We start from the raw sequence: 25,535 nt of genomic DNA, 5'->3' as shown, positions 1-25,535 counted from the left end.
CCGGGGTTAGTTTTTCATTGTTGAACAAGCGTTATTTTTGGGTTTCGCCTACACAAATATCTTGGAAGCCTTACCCGCCGCCTGGTCCTTGGCTAATCCTTCTAATATCTGCCCCACGTAATGTACCCTGAAGGAAATATCATAATTTTCCTGAGTAAAATTTGTATTTCTGAGGGATACTTACATGGGGCACAGGAGTTTCCCGCCCGCCTTCCCCGCTCGGCTCTTTGCACTGAGTTTCGGAAGAAATTGAGTCACGTGGCTCGTAGCGGCGCCACCGTACGGTACCGGGTATTCCAAAAAATGTTGAGCGGTATAGTTCCCAAGCTAAGGCAACTTCTAATATGTGCCCCCCACATAAGTATCCCTCAGAAATACAAATTTTACTCCGTAAAAATTATGATGTTTCTAGGCATCTTCGTCACCCTCCTCTGGGTGCTTTCAAGTTTGACAATCTCAACAATATGAGTAACACAGTACTGTTTGAAAAAAAAAGTCTCACTGGTGATTTATACAAAAGAGCATTATTCTGTTTATCTTATCTGGAACTCTAAATGCTTTGTTTGTTTCTAGTCACTGAATATATGTGAAAACTTTTACCGTCATGAATGTATTTTTGGTATACCTTTGTCAGCAGTATGAGGTTGGCATTGAGCCAATTCCTGTAAAATCGTTTTTTTATGTGTGCTTTTTTTCATTGGTTCTCGGGTTAAACGACATATAATTGATGCGATTGAAGACATGACGAACCTCCGTCAATGACATGGTCAACTTCGTTTAAATTCGACGAAAAACTGTTTTTGGCAGGAAAATTCTTAGCTCTCGCGTATAAAATTGCAATGACCTCGATTGAGCGAATATGATTGGCTGTTTTTGGGATATACGGGGAATTCTTGTGCTACTAAAATAATTTTGGGAAAGCCATTAATGGCGAACGTTTCACTGGACTAGGTGCCGTATATGTGCGAATCTTAAATGCTCGTTGCTGGTTATTATACATATCGCCCAGTGCTTCATCTAGCCAAAAATAGAAGGGCGGTCCGTCCCGCCCCCGAAAATAGCTGCCCTTGTGCCCTTCAGATGTGTCCCATGCTCGCCCTTGTGCCCTCATCACTTGCCGTAGGTCCGCCATCCTGCCATTGTCAGTCACGAGTAATGAGTCAGGGCTTTCAAAATAAGCCGACGCATGCGACTGTTAGTAAGTTTCCTGCGACGGCTATGAAATATCTCGTATGATATCAACGATATTAGCTCATGTGATCAGTGGTTATATTCAAATGTACTGCAGTCAGTGTGCATCGTGTGAAAACGTGCCTCAGACGCGTGGCCTAGTTTAAGTTTCCAGGAAATTGGCTGACTTCCAAACTACTGCCAATCATTCTAGCGACTGCCACTGTAAAGCTTGTAGTGTACATTCGATGGATTTTTTTTCGTTTTTAACACATCGTGATGCTCTGGATCTTTTTATCTAGACTATTAGACAAATATATATACAAGGTGAAAAACTTTGTTCGGTGAACTGACAGAGAGACTCACACAGACAATTAGTTTGAGTAGCCTAAAATAGCAATAATGTGTTCTTAAGCTGGCTGCTTACCAATTATCAACAGTTACTTGCCAATCACTAACACTATCAATTTAAATCAATTAATTTAATATTTCTAAGATTAAAAATATGCAATTTCATGTAGGCCTATACACTATTACTGGCTCTTTTTCGCTGTATTTGCTACTTGAGATTGCTTTTCTCTGCAATTTTTTTGTCTGCACCTGATTTTCCAAATCATTTTGAAAGCCCTATATAGATTAACTTTTCTTCATTGACAGGCATAGGTATAAGGATGTACTGTGGTTAAGTGTGTCACTCATGACAAAATCAAAGTTAAACATAGTTTCTATTCCTCAATTGTAATAGGGGGTACCTCGATTCTATGCAATAAGGAACATTGCAGTTTGCCCCTAAAACAGACGTGACCGCGTTATTATGTGCCCTTGCTCCGATGGAATTATGCACAAAAATGCCCTTATTTGAAATCAGCACCCTGCCCTTTTTTAATGCTAGATGAAGCACTGTCGCCATAGGTATTGTTTCATACTACACCCGGTGTTTTAGCTTCAGCGGCCATACATTGGAAGAGGTTTCGTTTCCAAGACTCAATATTCAGCCACCCTCTGATATGTGACATCATATGAATTTGATTTGAATATTTTTTCACATTGTCAAAAATATTTTTATGTAAATTATAAAATAGTTTCCCTGCCGCGCCTACCTGTACCCTACGTAATTTTGGGCGTAGACCATAAACAAATGTTTATCTTTGGTCTTATTTGACAACAAAATAATTCTTTAAGAGAGATAAAATACAATATTAACTTCTAGAACTTTGAAGTCATGAATTAAAAAGATTTTTCAAGCAATGCCCTTACTCCAAACAACCTCTAGCTTTCAAGGTAAACCACACTTTGCCCATGGGCAATTTATTTGGACATTTTAATACATTGAGCTTAAGGTGAACAAGCATGCTGGACAGGACCAGAACTCAAGAATGTCATCTCGGGGGGTTTCATTAATCATCTGGGCTAAAGGGAGAAGTTTATTCATTCACCTATGCTTTTTACGCCTTCATGTGATGAAGTGAGCACACATAAAGACAATTGCATTGTCTCACCAAACATCAAAGATATTCATGTATATGGCAAATTTTGTAATGAAATACAAATATCTGACTAATGTTAGCCATAGTTAAATCGTAGATTTGTCTCCGTTATGAAAAAAATATGACCTAAACGGAGTTTAATTTGTATGCCTTGCTGAGAGAATATAGTAACGTTATGTCAATAATTTTTCCTCTAGATCCAAAAGATTACTTGGTTTGTGTTATGTTGTTGTTAAAGTATCATTACTTGTGGTTGTGGAGATTGGAATTTTCCCGCTCATTTGTGGATGGTGGCTTGACATCTGTTCACTGGTAAGATAAATAACTATTATTTAAGTTTAGAAGTTGTGTATGTTATATAACAGGAACAATTGAATATGCATCTATTTTGCAAGGCATTCATTCATAGACAATTTTGTTGAGTATGACACCTTATTCATTGTACCAAATGCTGATCCCATATTTTCCGAAGATTATGCCAACTCGGCCAATAAGCCGAGGGCAGTTTTTTAGCCTGAAATACATGGATTTCTTAATGCATGCACAATAAGCCGAGGCTTATTCTGAGGCTAGAAAATCGGCTTATTAGCTGGAAAATACGGCATTTCAACCGTCAGATATAATATCCAGCAATGCAAAATTGTTCAAGACATTTGTCCAATTATCATCATGCAGTTGTGTGTGATTACGCGGAGATCCTGTCAATTGACGGATTTTACAAATATCTTGGTTCAAGAGGACACATGGAAGGCTTTTTTAATTACTTGGAGCACAGATCCCCTTTGAATTTATCATATCTAACTTTGAAAAAAACTTTTTCCTGATATTTCTTTCTTCATTTATGATCTAATCATTTGAAAAAAGTAAGATTTCTCCCATCATTTAATTCAATCCAATCCAGTTTTCAGTCTTAATTTTTCTGCAGTCCTTCCAAGATTTTACATGGATAATACTCAACGAAGGAAGCTCTGATCCCTTCCATTCTAATAGATCCGTTATCTTAAAAATTAATATATTTTATACAAGATTGTAAATTTTATTTTCCCCTTCTACCTTTCATTTATGTTGGTAAAATCAGTAGCCTACTCCAACCAATCTAATGGGCCTTAGTGTAGGCATTTGGTCACTGGCTCGGAAAATTGCACATTTCTTAAAAGGTTGCTGCAGTTGGCAGTGAATTTTGCATAAGATGGGCAGTGACATTGAAAATTTCTAGCCTGATTTTCATGTAAAAGGTGCTTACTTAGGTTTGAAAAAAGTGCGTTTAAGTGCTTATTTTTCCCATAGCCTTACAACTATGAACCCTGTTTTGCCCTTCGGTCAAAGTTGGTCGAGACCCTGCTGTTTTACTTAATGACTTAATGGCTAAAGCGCTTAAAATAAAAACACTGTGAGGTATGTGATCTCCAGTGCAAGTAGATGCCATGTGGGATATTGAAAAATTGGATTTGGTCAGGTGGCCACAGGTAAGTACCAATACCATTAAAAATGCTGATAAATGAGAAACTACATGTTCCCTTAGCTACTGTGACTGATGTCATTGTTGCCACCGATGCCTGAAAAATTTTTTTGGGGTTTACTGGGGCCATGTCATTGTTTTTATCAGGGAGGTGTTCTCCTACCTGTGTATTTTTATCTTTGATTAGTTCAGCTGAAATGACCTATTTTCTCCACGCGTGAACCTCTGTGAAGTGTGTTAATGGAAGTGTACGCCCGGGCTAAATATTTTTTGATGTGCGCTTATTAACCATATATGTTGAAATCTATAAAAAGTATGTGGCGGCAATCCAGGCCTTTGTGATAAACTGTGAAATTAGTGAATAGCAGTGAATTAAAAAGATTTGATTTTACATCTGTCAATAGTAGTAACATTCTGAGGGGTGTCTGTTTGAGTCATTGGGGAAAACCCTCTACTGTGTATGATCACGCAGTTGCGCATGACTACTACATGTAAAGTAAGTATACACCCTTCTCGTGATGTGGCGCTATACTGTGGTGATAGACGGAACTAACCGGAAGTTATGTCATACAGTGAACGAGCTTTACTACCTTGTGAATCATTGTTTGAGGCATGTTTTAGAAGTGATTCAACCTAGTTTATGCTCCTTTCATACTGTCTTCATACTGAGGGGTAGGTTCGACCGGTAAGCAGAAAGTTAAAGAGATTGAACGAACGACGACTACGTGGTTTACTGTTAATGTGACAGCTACTATAGAATTCTATTCTGTATTTATAGAGGAATGCACAGATACAGTTGAATAGTTTTAGTTACAGTTAAAGGCTCCGTACATTCTAGTATAGTTCACGCAGTTCTACAAATGTGTGAAGTTCAACAATTCAATATGACAATATAACTGATAATCTTATTCATGACACTCTGGCTGCAAATTAATGACTTAATGACTTAATTAAATCTAAGGCTTTAAGGGCTGCGGCACGTCTAGGTAACGCACAAACACTAGGAATTGATACAGATTTACGCAAATTTTGTAACTCCTCGGGAGAATTGACTTCTAGATAATACAGTTTATTTATAGGTCTACTTAATCATGTTGTCGTTCCCGCGGTTAACTTTTCTACGACTGCCAATTACCAGTTGATCGTCGGCGTATCGTCACGAATCAGTACGACGTCTCTGACGCGGATTTTCTCTTGTTGACTTCCGGTAGGCGAATTTTGATGACGTTCTCGAAGTGCGACAAGATATTCTGTCCGCCATCTTAGCCAAAACCACAACAAAACACACGACAAACGTTGAAGACAATGCTGAGAGATTTGTTTGCATCGACACAAGTGAAAGGCTGAATCCAAGAACATGTCTATCGCACTTTTGAGCCCACTTTTTTAGAAACGATGTGTTTTGAGAGTAGCTGCTATGGTAGGAGTTACTATCACTAAGTCACTGTTAACAGGCGGGTGGTTATACAGTCACCTCTACTGCCAGTGTGCACTATCGAAACCAGATGTTTCAAAATGGTCACTTTTCAATAGTAGACTTCGAAACAGCCACTATAGAAAACCAACCGAATTGAAAGGAATACTATTTCAGAGTGACTGTTTTGAAATGTATACTACTGGAAAAGTAGCCGATATCGTTAATTGCTTATTGTTTTTAAGTGGCTACTAAGTAAAAGTAGACGTTCGGGCTCAAAAGTTCTTGGATTCAGCCTTTCAAGTGAGAGATTTCATGACTTCCAAAGGTATAGAATGTCATCGAAAAATTCGAGAACGTCATCAAAATTCGTCAGTATCAGTATTCATATCATTAACGAGTTCTAAATGTGTGATATATAATGTATGATATATAATGCATTGGTATAGTCGATACCACAAACAGAAAAGTGGGTGCTTCTTTCACACTAACTTACTGTTGTGACAGAGCTTTTTCTCACGAACACAGGTTACAGAGCTTTTCCTTACAAATTCTCTTAGCCTGCCCTGTCGAATCTATTACATATCACTCGAGCTCTTGAAGGCGAATCTGCATACTGGGCGAAGGAGGTTCGCACGAAGCGACTGCTGTCTCCACAGTGAATCCTCTCTGACGAGTCCCGGAGTTACGATCCTCAGTATCTGAGTTGATCCTCACAGCTTCCACTGTCCGACGACGCCGACTCTAAATAAACATAACATGAGATCGAAATTAAATAAGATCGAGTTCATTTACGACAGCAGGCAGAAATCAAACCATGTCGTTTGATTTCCTATACCAGAGTGGAGACTAAAACTTCCCACAAATATGGCGGTCAAGGTCATACAAAAACCCGGAAAATTTCCTTCCAGGATAAAACCCATCAAAAACCTCTTACTCCAATAAAACACGGTCTAACACAACTATATTATGACAAATAATGAATACTGTATAATATTAGTTATATCAACTTACCTAAATAAACATAACATGAGATCGAAATTAGATAAGATAGAATTTATTTATGACAGCAGGTAGAAATCAGACCATGTCGTTTGATTTCCTATACCAGAGTGGAGACTATAGACCACACTATAAAGAGGGTGCACTGAATGGAGGCGCCACTATACAGTGCTAATAAAGAGTCCAAAAATCACTCTCTCACACTCTCCCGCTGCTAAAAAGATATAGTCCCTATATTTAACAACTATGATGAACACCAGCACGCATTTTACAAAATGATCGAATTGAACGAGGCAAAAAGCGCCAGCGAATTGAATTGTTTCCTCCCCTAATATGGGACAATGTCGGTGCAAATGTGGATGTCGCCTCAGATGCAACCGAAAAAACTTTTTTACAAGCAGATGAATGCCAGCATGTAACTGATAATTGTGTAACTCGAAACGGATGCTCACAGACAACGGCAAGACTTGGATTTTCTTCAAAGGACTATGTTTATGATAAAAAATGTTTCCACTTGAACACCGGTTTAGAAGATTATGATACTTTTATCCTTATTTTTTCATTGCTTGGAGAAACAGTGAATGGACTGAATTATTATTATGGCATAGCCCCTTCCTTAACTGCTGAAGATGAGTTTTATATGACCCTCATTAAACTGCGTCGAGCGTATTCAAATTATGAAATAGCTGGATTTTTCGATATAAATGAAAAGGAGGTTACAAATATCTTTGTCACCTGGATTAATTTTCTAATGTGCGAATTCAGAGAGATAAATTTTTGTCCAAGTAGGGACTTAGTCCAATTCTGTTCACCAAGTGATTTCAAGATCAAATTTCCAACAACAAGAGTGATAATTGATGGGACAGAAATTCCTATAAAGAAACCCAAGCAGCCTGTTGCGCAACAGGCTACCTACTCCACGTATAAAAATTGGAATACTGTTATAGTATTGATCGGAATCACGCCAGGAGGTCTAGTTAGTTATATTGAAATGAGCTAGTCCGTAAAGGATACAAATTACGTGTTTGCAGTGTGCTGTTGGTCCCTGGCCCACTGCGCATTCACACTGACACTCGACAACAACCCCATCACGATTTAGACATATTTCAACACCATAAAATGTTGCTTTTCGCATTTGTGCCCAAACATTCCCCTTTATAAATGTCAGATCATTCTTGGCGGTTGATCTTATATATCGGTCGTATCTAGAAATACACAATTTTCTCATAGGAAAGTGCAATATAATGAACATTATGAAAATAGAGACAGCCTTAGGCCTAATCACCTTTCTTTATACAAATCTTCAATCTTCTTATCGGAACAGCTCAAATATTCCGTTATTCTGTCGGCGGTACACGGCGGAAAAGCTTCTCTAATTCCACCATGAATATCCTTGAAGAGGGAAGGATCCGGCAACTGCATGCAATATTCCGACTCAGGTTCCGGTAATTTTTTCCCGATTGTATCGAAAAATACTAACCTACAGAAAAAAAATAAAAATGGTTTAAAGGCAATCATCATTATTTGCAGAAGTGGCCTTTTAAGGTCCCGTTTGTAGTAGTGTCAGGTTTGAATAAACTTCATTGTTCATTGTTGGCATTGTCATTTTACGAATAGGCCTGCTATCACATAACCATCAATAAATCTTAAGAAATTTCTGACGCACAAATTACAGTAACATTAAAAAATTTCGCATATGAACAGCTCAAATAGTGTAATTATTACATGTAATTCAATTTTTGTTTGTTAAGTCGTAAAAGTCTTAAGTAGGCTGTGAATGCGAACCCGGAAGTAAAAAAAAATTGTGTGTTTCAGTTTCATTCAGACTTACTGATCTACAATTAATTTTTTCTTTCCCGATACTTTTATTCCCCTTTCACGTAGCTTAGCTTTTAGTTCAAAGAGTGTCATTGAACTAAATTTCTCATATTGCTCTGAATCCATGTTTATTTTGATGATAAGTGACGATTAAAAAATTAGTAAATCAGCACGTTTTCTTTGACAACGGGAAGACCGGATGTCATACTGTACTGTGGCGCCGCAAGTGGTATTAGTTTTGCGGGAACCTCATTCAATTTATCCAATCCGAAAACTCGATCCAAAGCCAAGACAGGTTCCCGTCCGAAAAACAAGTAGTATGGACTAACTCCTACAGTACTATGGGGGTTACAGTTGTATTGCCATACCACCTTTTGCAGGAACTCTTTCCATTTGCCTTTCTGAGTGGGTTCTAAAAGAGACAAGCGTTGAATCGGTGTCCCATTCATCCTCTCAACACACCCATTCCCTTGAGGATGGTATGGAGTAGTGCGGCTTTTATCCATTCCTAGTAACTGACAAAGTTCCTTTATGACCTCACTTTCGAAATTCCTTCCCTGATCACTGTGCAATCTCCGAGGAATTCCATATTTCACGATGAAGTTTTCAAATATGGCATTAGCAGTGGATCTCGCTAGCTGGTTCTTAGTCGGAATAACGACGGCAAACTTCGAAAAATGATCTGTTAATACTAACAAGTTCTCAAATCCGTGCGACGGTTCCAGCTTGAGGAAATCCAAACACAACAATTCCAAGGGTTCCGAAGTTAGAATGGACTCTAATGGTGCCTGTTGAGTTGGAGACTTGTTGAGAACGCACCTGCGACAGGACTTCGCATACCGGTCTATATCCGAAAACATCTTAGGCCGCAGAAATCGGGACTGGATCACGGACCACATTTTATCCTTACCTATGTGACCTAATGCTTCATGCGCGTAATACAAAATCACATCTTTCTTGTCCTCGGGAACCAGAGCCTGCACGTATTCCTTTCCATCCACCATCTTCTTTCGAACAACCATGTCCTCCACAATCGCTAGAGAAGGAAAATATTTCACGAAATGTTGTTCCTCCCGACTGTTTGTTCGAAACTTCTTCTTAAGGATTATACATTCATTCCAATCCATCTGACTCTTTTTAACTCTTCCTTTCGAATCATTTGGAACACCCTTCAACTTGTCCGTTAACGGCTTTGCGATAGGTGCAAAGTTTTCAATAAAGCGTCGGTAGAAACTGGCAAATCCAAGAAACAAACGTAACTCGCCGATAGTTGTCGGTCTTTCCCATTTCCGAATTGTCTCGGTTTTTGCTGGGTCCGTCCGAATACCCTTTTCGGAAATAACATGCCCTAAGTAATGAACTTCTGGTTTCAGGAAAACACATTTCGATGGTTTGACCTTTAACCCCACCTTCTCCAGCCGACGAAATACTTCATTCAGTCTTTCGATATGTTGCTTCGCCCCTTTTGAAAAAACAATTGTATCGTCTATATAAACAATACATGTACGTAAATTCAAGTCCCCTAGCGCTCGCTCCATCAGCCTCCGAAGAGATGCGGGTGCACCGGTCAGACCAAATGGCATCTTATTAAATTCTTAAAAACGGAAGCCTGGTCCCACGTTAAAGGCCGTCTTTTCCCGATCTCGACGTGACATCTTGAGCTGCCAGTACCCGGATTTAGCACTGTAAACCGATCTAGCACTGTAAACCGATCGCACTCTGCTAGATTATTAAGGACCTCATCAATTCATGGAAAACTATATAGATCCGGTATTGTTTTCTTGTTCAACTCCCTATAATCTATGCAGAACCTGAGCTCACCATTCTTCTTTCGAACCAATACCACCGGACTGGAGTAAGGACTACAGGAATGTCAAATGACTCCAGCATCCAACATCATCCACAAATGTTGCCTCACTTCCTCGACCACTCCGGGAGGTATCCTTCGATATCGAAGATTTACGGGTTCCTCATCAGATAAACGAATCGTATGCTCAAATAAATCAGTGGAGCCTAGCTCTAAGTCATTGAGCGCAAAAACATGCTTCCATTTCACCAACAACTCCTTAAACATGGTTTTCTCAACTTCTGTTGTAACCCCCGTGAGATCCACACCTTTAAAGAACTCTTCATCCGATACTTCGGTCTTCGACTCAGCTCGCCCATCCGAAATTTTTTGACTTATTGTTAACTGCAACTTCATCCACTCGAACAAGACTACAAACTGGTTTCTGGGTAGGTATACTTACATCATGTTCACTACTATTACGGACCGGACTGAAACGCGACAGCATTTCACATCGGGGAGTGTACTTACCGTGGGAATCACGATTAACTTCCCAGAAGCTCCCCTGAGGTGATTATCAGTCATCACTACACCCCCAACGCCATCGGTTCTCACCATTCCGTGTACCATGACTTCTGTCCCTGCTTGAATTCGTATGTTTCGTGTCGATCAAACCGTACCTATTTTACAATCCCTTTTCTCTGAAAACGGCAACCCAGACATCCGTTGTATGACATTGGTTCCTATTAAAAACGGTACTTGTTGATGGTATTGCGTGGACTCAACAACCAATGCTAAAACATCCAGCTCATGTTCCCTGTATTTAATAGAAATGGAAACGTAACAATCAAAAGGTAATCTCCACTTGGATAAATGTTCAAATTCGGAAGTGATTCCCTCACAAACGTTCGAGAAACAGTTGATACCATCGATCCAGAGTCAACCAAAGCTCTACAAGGTACTTCATTTACTGCAAACGTCGCCTCCCTTTGGTATTGACCGGTTGTCGTTTCCCTCCTTGGGACAATTACGTCTCAAGTGCCCTTTCTCCTTACAACCATAGCATCTTCTCTCCTCCAACGGTACAAATGTTGGACGAATTCTGGGCCCACTCTGCCAATGACTGCCCCGCCAATTCCTGTACTCGAGTTTCTCTTCTTTCAAGGAAGCTATCTCCTTCTCCATTTTGTTGAGATGTTCCAGCACTTGCTGCATTTGTTGAGCCAGAGATGCAGTGCCGACTTCGGTTTGACTAACCCGAGCCTGCTGATTATAAGACAGGGCTCGAATGTTATCGTGGCCATCGAGGCCATTGCCAACGATTCAATTGTTTTGGCCGCTGATTGCATTGATATTACAATAAAACGTCAGTCACTTTTGTCCGCCGATTTTCTGAAAAGGGCCGTCGATTTGTGTCCCTTTGGCCGGCGACAGATCTCTAATTGTTCAATTGTCGTCAGCCGTTGAATAGCTATTATGGCCCGATTCACATGCACTTACAGTATTTCTTTATTCTCCCAATTACTACGTCAACATAATTATAATTGTGAGCGATTGTAAAGCGATCATCAGCTGTTATAACAAACGTATCACAAGTGTAACTTAGTCATTATGAAAATCGTGTCGCATAAAGAAAAGGTATTTTGTGATCATCGTACATGGTAGATAATCGATCTTCAAGTGATTGTAAAAGGATTTAACCAGCAGGATAGCAACTTCGCATCGCTAATGTTTTTATGAAAATACGTGTCAAATAAACAATCTGTGTGATCTTCGCGGAAGAACGACGGATTTGATTTGCCATGCAGAAATCGTTATTTGATTTTGGCGTGAAAAGGAAGCCCCCTGCCGAAATCTCTGGCGAAGTTCAGGAAAATAAAAGATCAAAGACAACCAATGAAGAAACGGCTGATATACAGGTTAGTAACTTTTTCAGTACCACGGTAACACGGTATATATGGCGTTTAAAAACCGATATATACTGGGAAATCCCCGCCGAAAAGTTCTTATCAGTAGGCCTACTGTATTTTCTACTTTAGGCCTAGGCCAACTCGATCGATCGAGTATAAGAATATTAAATTGAAAAACCCTATATCGTGATAAACACGAAATCTAAAAAAAACAACGATCGGATCGATGAATCAGTTCGTAGGCTATAATAAGCTTCGTTAGATATTTTATGAACATGTCCATGGTAAAACATGTAAACCACTTATGCTCTGTAGCTTTCTATCACCTTAGAAACATTAGTAAGATCAGACAGTTTTTGAATCAAGGAATTGCTGAACACCTTATTCACGCTTTTGTGGCAACTCGCCTTGACTATTGCAACTCTTTACTCTTTGGCCTCCCTGACAACATTTTAGATAAATTACAACGTGTTCAAAATTCTGCTGGCCGGATCCTGACTCGAAACTAAAAATTTTGTCACATAACACCTATTCTATACGATCTGCATTCGCTTTCAATAAAATACCGCATCCAATTTAAAATCTTGATTCTTACTTATAAATCCTTGAATGGTTAGGCCCCACAATATTTGAAATCATTAGTGCAATACAAGGCATCCTCAAGAGTGTTAAGATCAAACAGTCAATCACTTCTAGTCATCCCTCGTGTCAATCTAGTCTCTGCGGGTCACAGGGCCTTTTCTTACTCCGGCCCACTATTTCGGAACTCCTTACCAGATGCAATTAAATCCAGTCCTTCTACTGATGTTTTTAAATCGCAACTTAAAACCCATTTGTTCACTAAAGCTTTTAACTAATGATGTAAATTGTTTTTTCTATCTTTATGTTTAAATTGTGTTTTTATATTGTAAAGGCAATGAGCATATTTTATATGGATTTTAGGCTCAATAAATTATTATTATTAATTATTATTATTTTAAGTAAACAACAAACGTTAAAGAGCTCACACGGTCTTCTGTACGAAAAAAGTTTTAGAAATATTTAGATGGTGGTGGTGCGATCTTTAGATAAATATGTGTGTAAAGTGTGTAAACAGTGTTATTAATGTGTGTAAATATTAGCGGTTGATTTGCAAAAAACGATGTATTCGTGTCAGCAAGAGCACGTGGATATTTTCAAATCGTGAGGTGCTGCCCTCTGTGAATTTATTTACATCATATTCGATAAGATAAAATCGAACACAAAAGAGCCCAATTCATTTATTATTATGATTAAATTCCATGTAAGTAATAACTGATTGAATTGGAGCGAATTGATAATAAACAGGCAATAAACAGATTTCCTGTGTGTAAAGAAAAACACTTCCGGGTTCTCTCTCTCCGGCCCATTTATCTTCGTTAAAATCAGACCTTTTTTAATCCTAAGCAAACTGAGAACAAATAAGAATAAACATATGGTAAATACACAGGAGAGGGATCCGATTCAATGATAATTCAAGTACAAAAATTAATTATTTTGACTGGATTAGAAGTAGAGAGGCCTTACACGTCACACAGTCTAAAAAAAGTTATGAAATTTGTTGATTTATTTTTTGCAGATTATCTCTATACCACAACCACCAGTTACATCAAAGCGAAAACCTCAAACCCTTCAGCCTACTTCTAACAGTACTGAGAAAAAGGGACGACCAGCTTGTTTAGTGACAGTTAAAAAGTGGGATAAGGACTGGCTAGGTTATAATGAAGCTGATGGAATGGTCACCGTCATATGGTGCAAAATATGTAAGGAATTCCCTGATGCAGCTGTTAGCCGTAAGCATGAAGGGCAGAGACAACTTGTTGACTGTCAGGCTTATATTAATGGAACAAAAAATGTTAAACTGTCTACGGTCAATGATCACGAAGGATCTGAAGGACATGAAGCCGCCCGGTGGGCTAAATTAGCAGCATCCGAGCCAGTGGGTGTAAAACAAGTTATCGATATAGCGTTGGAAAAACTGAACATTGACCCCACAAAGCAACTTGTTGGTGCATCAGCTGATGGTGCTGCAGTGAACTTTGGAAGTGTGAATGGCGTTCTGGCTTTGTACACAAATAATTTAGAGTGGCTGATATCCATTCACTGTGCTGCACACAGGCTAGAGTTGGCAATAAAAGATGCTTTCAAGGCAACATACTTCCAGGAGGTGAGACATTCCATAAGCTTCTTTATTTAAAAAATAATTAAAAAAAACCAGTAAGGGCCTCCTTCTGTCTATCTGCAGTGACTTAAAACAATATCAAAATTTTTAACACCCGTTCCTCTAGTATGTCATCCATTTGCACACTCGAATGAAAAGCCATTTAACTATTTAAGATATCAACTTTTTGCAAAGAATCTAATCAAGCCTGTAAATGTTAATGGATGTCCTTCAACATGGAATTTGTTCTATGGCCTATTTTGAATTCTTTTTTATCTTTATTTTTGCATTGATGATGTATAACTTGGTCTGTATCTGATGTATAAAAATTCACAAAAAAATGGAGAGAACTAAAACGACTTGCTGAAGTTTTCGAACGATCCATTATCCGACCTGTTCATTCGAGCGGCTCACGTTGGGCTACCCACAAGCTGTCAGCGTTACGTTCACTTATAAGAGATTATTCAATGATAATTGATCATCTAGAAGATATGACATCACCCTGAAGACGAGACATTAAAAAAGAAGATGCAGCAAAGATACGAGGATGGCTAAGGAAGATGAAAAATTTAAAGTTCCTTTTCTATGCTCATCTCTCATGTGATATATTCGAAGAACTAGCCAAACTATTACTAGTTTTTCAAAATGATGAAACAATGATCTATCGTATAGCCGAACAACTGGATAATTGCTGCGCGGCTTTGCTTTTACTAGATTCCAAAGATGGAAATAATATTAAGAGATTGAAGGGTGATTTAAGTGAGAGTGAAGGCAATATCATTTATCAGGATCTTGTGCGATTAAGTTCAGGAAACCAGTCAATTGAGGTATATGATATTTCAAAGAACGAACTTGTTGTTTCCGTTACTACCTGCATAGAGCAACGTTTCAAAAGCTTAGACACATGTCCTATTACGTCAAAATGCGGCAAAGTGCTAAATGTTCATCTGTGGCCGCGTCAGAGCAACACTGACCTGGGTGCATATGCAAACAAGGAGATTACAGCTATATGTCAACATTTTGCTGAAATCCTGAAAAGTAATGGATGCGTTACCGAGAGAGGTTTAACAGAATGGGTTAAACTAAAGCGTTTTATTCGCCGAAACTGGCAATCCCACTTCAGTGATAAAAAAACAGGTGTAGCATCACTTTGGAAAATGGTAATTCCACGCCAGTTATCTGATACAACTAGTGATTATATTAATGTGCTGCATGTGGTACAAATTCTCCTAGTTTTACCCGTCGCAAGTGCCAGTGTAGAACGCGCATTTTCACTTCTTAAACGCATTGTTGGTGACTGGAGACTTTCTCTTGGTGACAAAACAATAAATAGTCTGATGAGACTTGCGTCAGATTGTCCACCGGTTTCAGAATATGATCCACAAGATGCAGTTAATCTGTGGATTAATAGTGCTCGCCGTGCTCGTCATCCAAATCAGCAACCTTACAAACCAAGGAAATCGTCCACGACATCTACCAGACCTACACTTCTTGATCTGATTGTAGATAGTGAACTTGTTGAGGCGCTAGCATCAAACTCGGATATAGATTGTGATAGTGACAATTTTGAGGGATTTGACATTGAATCAGATTTGGACAGTGATTTTTGAGAAATATAGATTTAAATGATGATGAAATCCGTCTTAGGACTGCAATTGTGAATAAAAATGAGTGTTATATTAGTAATTATATCTGCAAATCATTGTTGATTTACCTTTTGATCTAAAGCTTTCAATTGGTTATTACCCGGTAGGCAGTTTTGGCGCATTTTACTATTTGGCTTTGGAGTTTAAAAAATGGCCTTGGAGAGGAGTTTTCAGCACTATCATCCTAGGCCACTTATGGCCTGTGATCAAAAAAATTAAATTCGAGCCCTGTAAGACCTCCGGGGAGAATTTTTCTTTCTCCCGTTTTCCTTGACTTCCTGACGCCACTGTATACACGATACTTCCCCTTTATGTTCAGATCCACTAAAAACGCATAGTCGAGGTGACTGCACGGAAACATTCACCTGAGGAGCGTCCTTAGCGTCTACATTTTGCTGAACCAGACGAGCAGGTTGATTAATAAAAGAAGCACCCAAATCTTCGATTTTAGGGGGATAGAGACTAGGCCTTTCCTCCCAACATCCGGCGGTGGATACTAGTTTGTCCACCAACCTACTTTGTGAGGTTCTGGGAAGACTAGAAAAAATTTTCACCATTGCGTCTAAATCGCTTTCAGCCTTAACAGCATCCCGCAATATCTTATTTAATATTTAGATAATAGCAATAATTGTAGAATAATATAGTAGTGAAAATGCCTCCTTGGCAGCACTGAAGATTTTATAAACTGAATGGAAATCTAATACAAAATAAGCACAAAAAAGAAAAGAAATGAAAAGAAAATGTCCAAGACCGAACAAACTGCAGCACGTCTTAACACCAACTAAACATAAATGTATCTCAATCTGAGCAGAGTAACATAAACACAGGACATCACATGCGCACACAACACAGCTATAGCAAGTTAACACAAGAATCTACCCTACTCTCCAGCCACCTAGCGACGTGTATTTTCGTACTTACTATTTGCTGAAGTCGAACATCGAATTCGAATTTACACCGGCCTTTTTTTGTAGCAGTTGTCCAAATCAACTACTTATTAACAACCTGACGTCCGGTCGAACGATAAACGGTGACGGATGGATATATATTTCCTTCACGGTAACTTTCCCTTCCGTGTATTGAGCAATTTCCAATGAAATCCGGGAGGTGCCTCCAAATGTGACAGAGCTTTTTCTCAAGAACACAGGTTACAGAGCTTTTCCTTACAAATGCTCTTAGCCTGCCCTGTTGAATCTATTACAAATCGCTCGAGCTCTTGAAGGCAAATCTGCATACAGGGCGAAGGAGGTTCGCACGAAGCGACCGCTGTCTCCAGAGTGAATTCTCTCCGACGAGTCCCAGAGTTACGACCCTCAGTATCTGAGTTGATCCTCACAGCTTCCACCGTCTGACGACGCCGACTCTAAATAAACATAACATGAGATCGAAATTAAATAAGATCGAGTTTATTTACGACAGCAGTCAGAAATCAAACCATGTCGTTTGATTTCTTATACCAGAGTGGAGGCTATAGATCAAATATACAACTATTTATATAATATTCACATATCTGACACAATCTAATAATTTAGTTAATTCAATAATCAAACACACTTAATAAAATCACTTGTCTAAGACTTGATAAATTATTTACATGTATTAGTACCATTTAACCTTATTCAAAATATGGCGGTTGATTTCCTATACCAGAGTGGGGACTATAGACCACACTATAAAGAGGGCGCACTGAATGGAGGCGCCACTATACAGTGCTAATAAAGAGTCCAAAAATCACTCTCTCACACTGTAATGGTGCTGAACTTGGCAACTTAAACGGTAAACTCGACAGTAATTTACAAGTAATACAGGGTTTTAACGCAGACAGAACTCTTTGACGTATCGCTGGTATCCAGTATCTCTGCCTGATGTACGTTACAGTATCATTAATTCCCTGATGCATGACTTTGTTGCAGTGCACATAAAACCCACAGAATGCATCATTTGCCATTTTATGAGAAGCCGACAGGCTGGCCATAGTGCCCCTCGGGGCTCTTGTAAGAATTTCTTTCTTGTTGACAAATATAACCCACAGATTGTGCACCATTTGATGTGTAAAAGTGAATGTGAAAAGTGTAGTACCCCTTTGGGCTCATCATCACTATCAATTGACGGATCTCTCAATGACTTCTAGCCTTTCTTTACTTGATAATCTCTGACAGTTGTTAACAAGGGAAGGATGATCTATCAGGGTTATTGTCAATGTTTGACTGTCTCAGTCAGTGATGAAAAACAATATTTTTCATTCAATCCACCGGGGTAGGAAAACCGACCACATGTTTGAAGTTTTCTACTTTCTCCTTAAAGGGGCGCAATGGATTCTTTGAGGGTCCTGCGATGAGATGCTCAATTCTCTACAATATAGTATATAACTGTTATTGCTGAGGAATTGCATAATGTGTAAATTCATTGATTCCAATTTAAGCTATTTCTGATTCTGTTAAAAACGTATACATTATTTTTAGTCGATGTTTGATGCAAGTCTGAAAGATCGAGAAAAAAGTTTTAAGCTTGCTCCGGGGACATCTATGTTCATTCATTGGTTGGTTGGAATGATCTATGTTTTTTACTTTGCGTCATTCATCCTGTTATTGAGAGAGGTAATTCGGCCAGGTGTCCTCTGGTTTCTCAGAAATTTGAACGATCCTGATTTCCATCCAATACAAGAGGTATGTATTTTTTCAAAAAATCTAAATTAACATGGGCAAACTTGATTAAGGTATAAGCTTCCTTTAGATAATTTCGTTGTTTTTGGTGAAAATAATTGAATAGTGAAAATCTTTTAAAGATTTGAATTCTATACAACTTTGGAAGAGAAAACTTTCAGTTCAATCCAAATTTCCCGGATTAGCCATCAGTTGTACTAACTATTATGTTATTCTACTGACCATTCCAGGGTTTATCCTCAATATACCCCCCAGATTCAGAAAAAAAAACTCCAATTCCTGATGGTAACCGTTTGGATTTGGGGTAAAATCTGTAAATGGGTAATTTTCTACTTCTTACAGGGATACAAATCTTCCGCGGAAACGCGGATTTCCATGGTTAAGGGCCGTTTTAAGCATTGGTTAACGTCTATGACATCATGCGATTGCTATTTAAATGGATTGCAAGTTTTAGTAAAAAGAAGTGCCGACTCTTCTAATTTTTATAGTAACTTCAAATTGTAACTCCGTTCACGTAAAACGTATAATATTTCAATTATAGTTGAAATGAAGCATTCAGTTAATGTAATATCACATTGTATCTATAACATCATCCACTGTTAGATATTTCTGTCCAAAAAAATATGTTCGATCAGTCATTGATACAGTTTATCATAAAATCTCTTTATAGTATGCTTATATATCTTTTTTGGTATCACATAACATACTTTTTAACTTGTGACAGGCTTCAGAATTTGACTAGTCTTGATATTTTCTATATAGCCGATTTAGACATTTATTGATATTTTCTATATAGCTGATTTAGACATTTATTGACAGACATTGGACCAGTGAACCATGAAGTCTGCCATTTGCTGGCAGATGAAAACATAAAACACTTAATACCTTACCACCTTACCAAGGTATAATCTACCAATGCTTCAATGCCCATGGGTCTCTTGTTTTTGATGTAGAATCAAAATCGAGAAAATGATAGGGGGTAAGGATCTTTGGGAAAAGTTGAGAGTTTAGATCTGGTGTTAGAACATCATTGCGAAACGTTGCTGTTGTCTTAACCCACTGTCTGCACGGTTTCAACTAATCAATAATATCATACATGTAAAAGCACTGCGCGGGAAATCTTTATTTAGAATCTGCAATGGTCTGTTTCGCTTCATTCGACAAAGCATAGCTTACGTGCTCAATAAAATAAGTCATTGTTTTAATCCAGGCACTAAGTGCTTGTCTAGAGTGATAGATAGGAAGACCTCTTGGGATTTGCGGTGATTTATTGACAAGTGCATTTTAAGTTTTAACATGCTCTCGTGATTTGGATATTGTTGGAGGCATCTTTTTCATTTACTCATGACAAACAACTGCGTGGCAGCAAAGATCTTATTTTGTTATTTGTCAAAGCTGGAAAGTGGGCCTCAGATGCGCCAAAAACCCCTTAAAATTTCAAAATATCTTGCTATTGATATTTATGCCTTTATCAAACGCCTCTGTTTTCATCCCTGTTCTCTTTCATCCCAGAGAAAAGTTGTTTTTCCTTATGTACGCATTCCATTTCTATTGCTGAATGTATTTCTATGTTTTTAATGACAGATGATTCATCAACCAGTATTGAGACATGTGCGGCGTTTCGTGGCTTCAATTGTTATATTTGGCAGCGCAGTTTTAGTGATGTTATGGATGCCAGTAAAGTTTCTCAAGAAAGTTTGTCCTTCATTCCTGCCATACAATGTTGTATTGTCCAGGTAAAATAGATATCAGAAACAATTTACAATTTTTTCAATTGTGGAATATCGAGAACTGACAGTGCATAGAAAAGCTCGATAATACATTTCATGCCTTAAAGCGTCATTGTTAATTAAAATTGCAGTCATTAGCCCAGTGTTTAGTCCGTTAGTCTGAAAAATGAAATTAGGGGTATCTCGATATTGTTTACTTGAAAAACTGTATAGCTGCCGTTTTACTCTGGTGTAGAATAAATACAAGACGGAAAGTACCTGACAGGTTTACTAGTTTATTTTACATGAAAACCTTCACTTAAGTATATATAACAACTATTCTAAATTCAAAATGGATTGCTCTACATCCAGACCAAGTTATGGGCACTTGAATGGTTAGAGATGACTTTTTATGGGTGGGTTATCCTAGAGACTATGGGTAATTGATTATATTTCCTGTAGGTCAAAGGTCAAGGTAACCAGAAGCTGTTTTGTACTTTTCATTTTTGGGCACTAACTAATAACTAATAAATAACTAATACATAACTTGGTAAGATAAATATGACTTGTAAAACTCTTACGTGAATTTTTTACCTTACGCAACTTACATTTTGCAGTGATGCTCCAGTAAGTGAACTTTCTCTGGAACTTCTTTTACTGCAAGTAGTATTACCAGCATTGCTAGAACAAGGACACACTAGGATATGGATTAAAGGACTTGTAAAAGGCTGGGTGATAGCAATGTCTTGGTTGTTAGATATGAGATCATATCTTCTCGGTGATGTACCCATCAATGAAGATGATGTAAGTCTGCTGTACATTTTCCCATCCATTCGTCAATGCGTTATAATGTTGTATAGTAATCCCTTTAGTAGGGCAAGTAAAAATTGTTCAGAATTTGTTGTATAGGGTATCAGGACTTTTACCCCCAATTTACACACCTGAAAATGTATTATTAAGTGGTCATTTAATTTGCTATACGCACTGCTTTGCTTAGTTGTCACATTATGCAAGCCATAGAAATTATAGGTCTAATATATGTGATAGACTATTTCTACTTTAATGCATATTTTAATGGTTAAAGTGATAATGAACAAATAAACAAGATTCACCTATCTTCATATTTTAGGATAATGTGATCCGATACGGGAACCTCCCTCCTCATCAACCAAACCAAGCACAACCAGCTGCTGCTGATCCAAATGATGGACCTATTGATAATCAAGGTGATGTTGCCCCACCATTCATTGGCTTTGGCTTAGGAGCTGCTCATCAAGCCATGTTACAAGGTGGTGGCCCGACTGGATTTCAACCGTACAAAAGATCTTCATGTTTCTATCTTAGGGTAAGAAATAGCGGCATTTGTGCCATACAGGTTTTGTCATCCAGCTGCATTGCATTACTGACTGATCCGATATAGATGTAGATGTAGATCCGATTAGTGTTACCAATTCTCCGGATTGGCTTTGAACGATCTCTGGATTTTCCGGAAATTTGAGCTACTGGTTTGATAACTTATGGCTTCGGTCTTTTTTGTTAGAGAGAATTTATCTTTGTTGTTATAAAGATAAATCCTCTCAAACAAAAACCCATATGGTTTCACCGTATTTTCATGCGGCCATGGCTTGTTGTGTACAGCGTTATGTTTTGTCAGTATTGTTTCGTCTTTCAACACCTGTTTGCTGGAGCAAGCAGTGTTCTCAATGCTTTTGTAATTGCTATAAATAACCACAGACACACTGCAGCAGGGAACAGAGAACACATACGGCTATTATTACATGCGTGCTGTATTGTAACACAGCGGAGATGCGTCGCGCGTATTTTAACTTAGAAATGTTTAATTTTCAAGTATAATAATATCTTTAAGAATCGTAAATTATATTAAGGGGCTATGAATTAATAAGGTGATCAGATGATAACACTGAATGTGTTGGGTGCTTTGGTTATTTTCTTAGCTTTATCACCGATCATGAATAAGAAATCAGGAATAATATTTTCGCCAGGGGGAAGGGCCGTTTTATTTAGTTTTTCGATTCCAAAATAGCTCTGGAAGACTCTTGGAATGGAATGAATTGGAATTTCAAAATCTTCTTTGGGGAGGTACCCCAAAACCCCCCCCCCCCCTAAGTTGCTTCGCACCTTCGGTGCTCGCAAGCTGGTGGCTCGGCCGGCAGTCTTAGGATCATTTTCGAGGCATAATTTCATTACATTTTTTTCCTGGAATTTTGGTACTCTGGAACTGGTAACACTGTCAGAGAGAATCCAGATTTTCTTCTTTTTTTTCGTTTTGAAAGTCAAGTTTTGAATTTTCCATTTGAAAGTCAAGTTTTTCACTTTATTGACTTGCAAAATTCTCACCTGCGTTGATAAAAAAATCTGCCATCATAGCCAGTTATATTAAGTGTCTATTTTTGGGAACTTGTTTGTATATTTGCTCATATATTCTACAATCAGCTCATAAGCCTGTTCGTGAAAAATACATTTAAATTATGCCTGTATGACATACATGGATAAACTGTTTCCATAGTTAATGTATTGCTCAATGCGAGGAATCCCCTTTTGTAGTAGGTTTAGAGACAATGGTACTGCGTACACAGTGAGTTGAGAGGACTTATCCCAATTGAGTGTAGCAATTGTCTTCTCCAGCATTATTTGCTAGAGTGTGATTGACAAACAAACTGAAGAACACCTGTACATGGCGTGCATAGTCTGCATTTACATCTGCTGTGGATACTGTGCATCTGAACTATGATCCCATGTATGGAATTGCAGGGGAAAGGTGGTACAACTAATGACTATGCCAGTTGGTATGCACTCAACCCTATGCGATCAGACGACTACTGTATCCAAGAATGAATAATATCCCATGAACTGGTCATTCATAGCCATTCACTGCTCATTGCAATGACAAAATGAATATTCTTTGTTCCTGTGGATTTGTAATGGACTTTCACATAAGCGAAGTCCATTTTGCTATCGCATGTACTTTTACATTGCATCTACATGTACATTTCATTTCGGCACGTCAGATTTTCGCCCCTATTGAAAATAGAGGTCATGGGCCACTAATTATGGCAGCCATATTGACTTACTAGTTAGCACAATGCAGCATATAATTCTTGATAGATTTTCATAAATATTTAGTGAATGAGTTTTGGTGGGTAAGATGTGCACCCCTATCAAAAAATTGAGATCATCAGCAATCAAATATGGCTGGCAGGGCAGCCATCTTGAATTATCTTGTTAGAACAATGCAACCTACAATTCTTGATTGATTTCTATGAAACTCAGTGTGAGGATTGGGGCAGATGAGATGTCCACACTTATCCAAAATAGAGGTAATAAGTCATCAAATATGGTCGCCAGGACAGCCATCTTGAATTTCTCGTTAGCCTATAATTTTTGATGGATTTTCATGAAATTTAGTGAGTTACTTAAAAGGGGTCATGAAAAGGTTTTTGAGATATGGCTAAAAGCATTTTTTAGCATCAATTATAACCTATTTATTGATTTATGGGTCAAGAAATTAATTTTACATTGTTCAATTACTGTTAACAGGAGACTTTTGATCGGCCGTGCTGATTTATTCCCAACCGTGTGACATCATTCTGAGAACCCAGCCTAAAACAACATGGTGTAGTGTATACAAACGGGTGATACTAACAGCGATTAAAGTGCAAAAAAGTGACTCAAATACATCAGATTCCAATCAAACGTCTGCAGTTTAGGAAGCCAACAGTTGTTTTAAATAGACAGTGGAAATTAGTCCATTTAATTTGGACCTGACGCCTCAGAACGAAGGAATTAGTGGCTATAGAGTACAGCATATTTCTACGTCGTGGAGCATTATCATTTGAAAGTAATTCCCTCTATTTGTTAAAACCATGTGGAGAAAATGACTGATATAGACATCGCAGATATTTCTGTGGGCAGAGGGTTTTATCCAGTACTGGACCATAAAGCGTCCTGAAACCGTAAACTTGTCCGTGTAGTATCCAGCCAAGCCTGCTCCATCCCGTGTAATAGTAATGTGTGCTGCATACATACAGTCAGTATGTTGTACTCACTACAGTGATGTGGGTCACTGGGGAAAACCAGTGCTATATTGGCCGTGGAAAGCGCGTATATCTTACTAGGTATATTGAATTTGCAGAGATAGCGTCACTTGGCTGAATAAAAGGCTCTCAGATAATAAAAACATAAGTTTTGTGTATCCAAGTTTATATGTGCCATAATATTAGAAAGAAATCCTTCTCTAAAGTGCGAAGATAGTTTACACATAGGCAGGATGTTTTTCCTCTTACGGTCCATCATCTTAGGGCCAAATCTGAGGTTTTGGTCACTAAAATTGCCTTTGTGGGAACAGTTTATAGCTACACACAGTCAAGGCATTTCAAAAGACGGTCAAATTAGCGGGATATTCAAGGAAAATGAGCATTGTACTATAACACTTCCGAGTATGCTGCAGGCGATATGTTCTCAGAATGACGTCATCAACATCACCGCGCAAACGCGAGTACCCGTTGCTAGGGCTGTTGCTACATGCTTTTCTCGAGTTTGGATAATGATATTTAAAAAATTTTTCGCGTGGCTACTATAGATGCATATGGTAAATGTTTCATACAAAAAAATGAGATTAAAAAATTTTTGAAAAAACCTCTTCATGACCCCTTTAAATAGGTTTGTGCCTCTATTGAAAATGGAAGCCATTGGCCATCAAATATGGCCACGGCATTATATTGTTAGCACGATAAAGCCTACAGTTCTTAATGGAATAACATGAAACTTGTTTTGAGGATTGGGGCAGGTAAGATATAAGATAAATGGAGGTCATCACCCATCAAATGGTCGCTAGGGCAGACATCAAGATTTTCTTGCTAGCATGATACACCTAAAATTCTTTAAGGATTTACATGAAACTTTGTGTGATGATTGGGGCAGGTAAGATGTTCACCACTATTGAAAATGGAGGTCATCGCGCGTCCATTATGGTTACTAGGGCAGACATGTTGATTTTCTTGCTAGCATCAGCCATCAAATATGGCCACCAGGGTAGCCATCTTGAATTTCTTGTTTAGTACGATACAGCCTGGAATATCTGACTGAAAGTCAACTTGATGTGAAAGTTAAGACTGGTTTATCTATGTTCAACTCTATTTCCTACAGAGTGGAATGGGGAAGAGTTTTTTTTTGGGAGGGGGTATTTAAAGCCACAAGGCGTAATTCTAGTTAATTAGTTGGAGTGCGGATTTTACCAGCAGGGATCCCTATCTTCTGACATTAACCGGAATT

General features: G+C 38.4%; 1 protein-coding gene across 2 annotated transcripts in view; it reads left to right on the top strand.

The window, feature by feature from the left end:
* Window positions 1-25,535, top strand: part of LOC141901338 (E3 ubiquitin-protein ligase MARCHF6-like) — a 122,639-nt gene that overhangs the window by 82,992 nt on the left and 14,112 nt on the right. For both annotated transcript variants that reach the window (XM_074788522.1, XM_074788523.1), the window contains exons 13-17: window positions 2,855-2,969; window positions 18,334-18,537; window positions 20,119-20,270; window positions 20,861-21,047; window positions 21,373-21,588. In XM_074788522.1, the coding sequence (XP_074644623.1) occupies window positions 2,855-2,969; window positions 18,334-18,537; window positions 20,119-20,270; window positions 20,861-21,047; window positions 21,373-21,588 (874 nt within the window). The remainder of the gene's footprint in view (window positions 1-2,854; window positions 2,970-18,333; window positions 18,538-20,118; window positions 20,271-20,860; window positions 21,048-21,372; window positions 21,589-25,535) is intronic.

The sequence above is a fragment of the Tubulanus polymorphus genome, chromosome 3 (assembly GCF_964204645.1).
Source record: "Tubulanus polymorphus chromosome 3, tnTubPoly1.2, whole genome shotgun sequence".
Taxonomy (NCBI): domain Eukaryota; kingdom Metazoa; phylum Nemertea; class Palaeonemertea; order Tubulaniformes; family Tubulanidae; genus Tubulanus; species Tubulanus polymorphus.
This window is presented reverse-complemented; position numbering and strand designations above follow the sequence as displayed.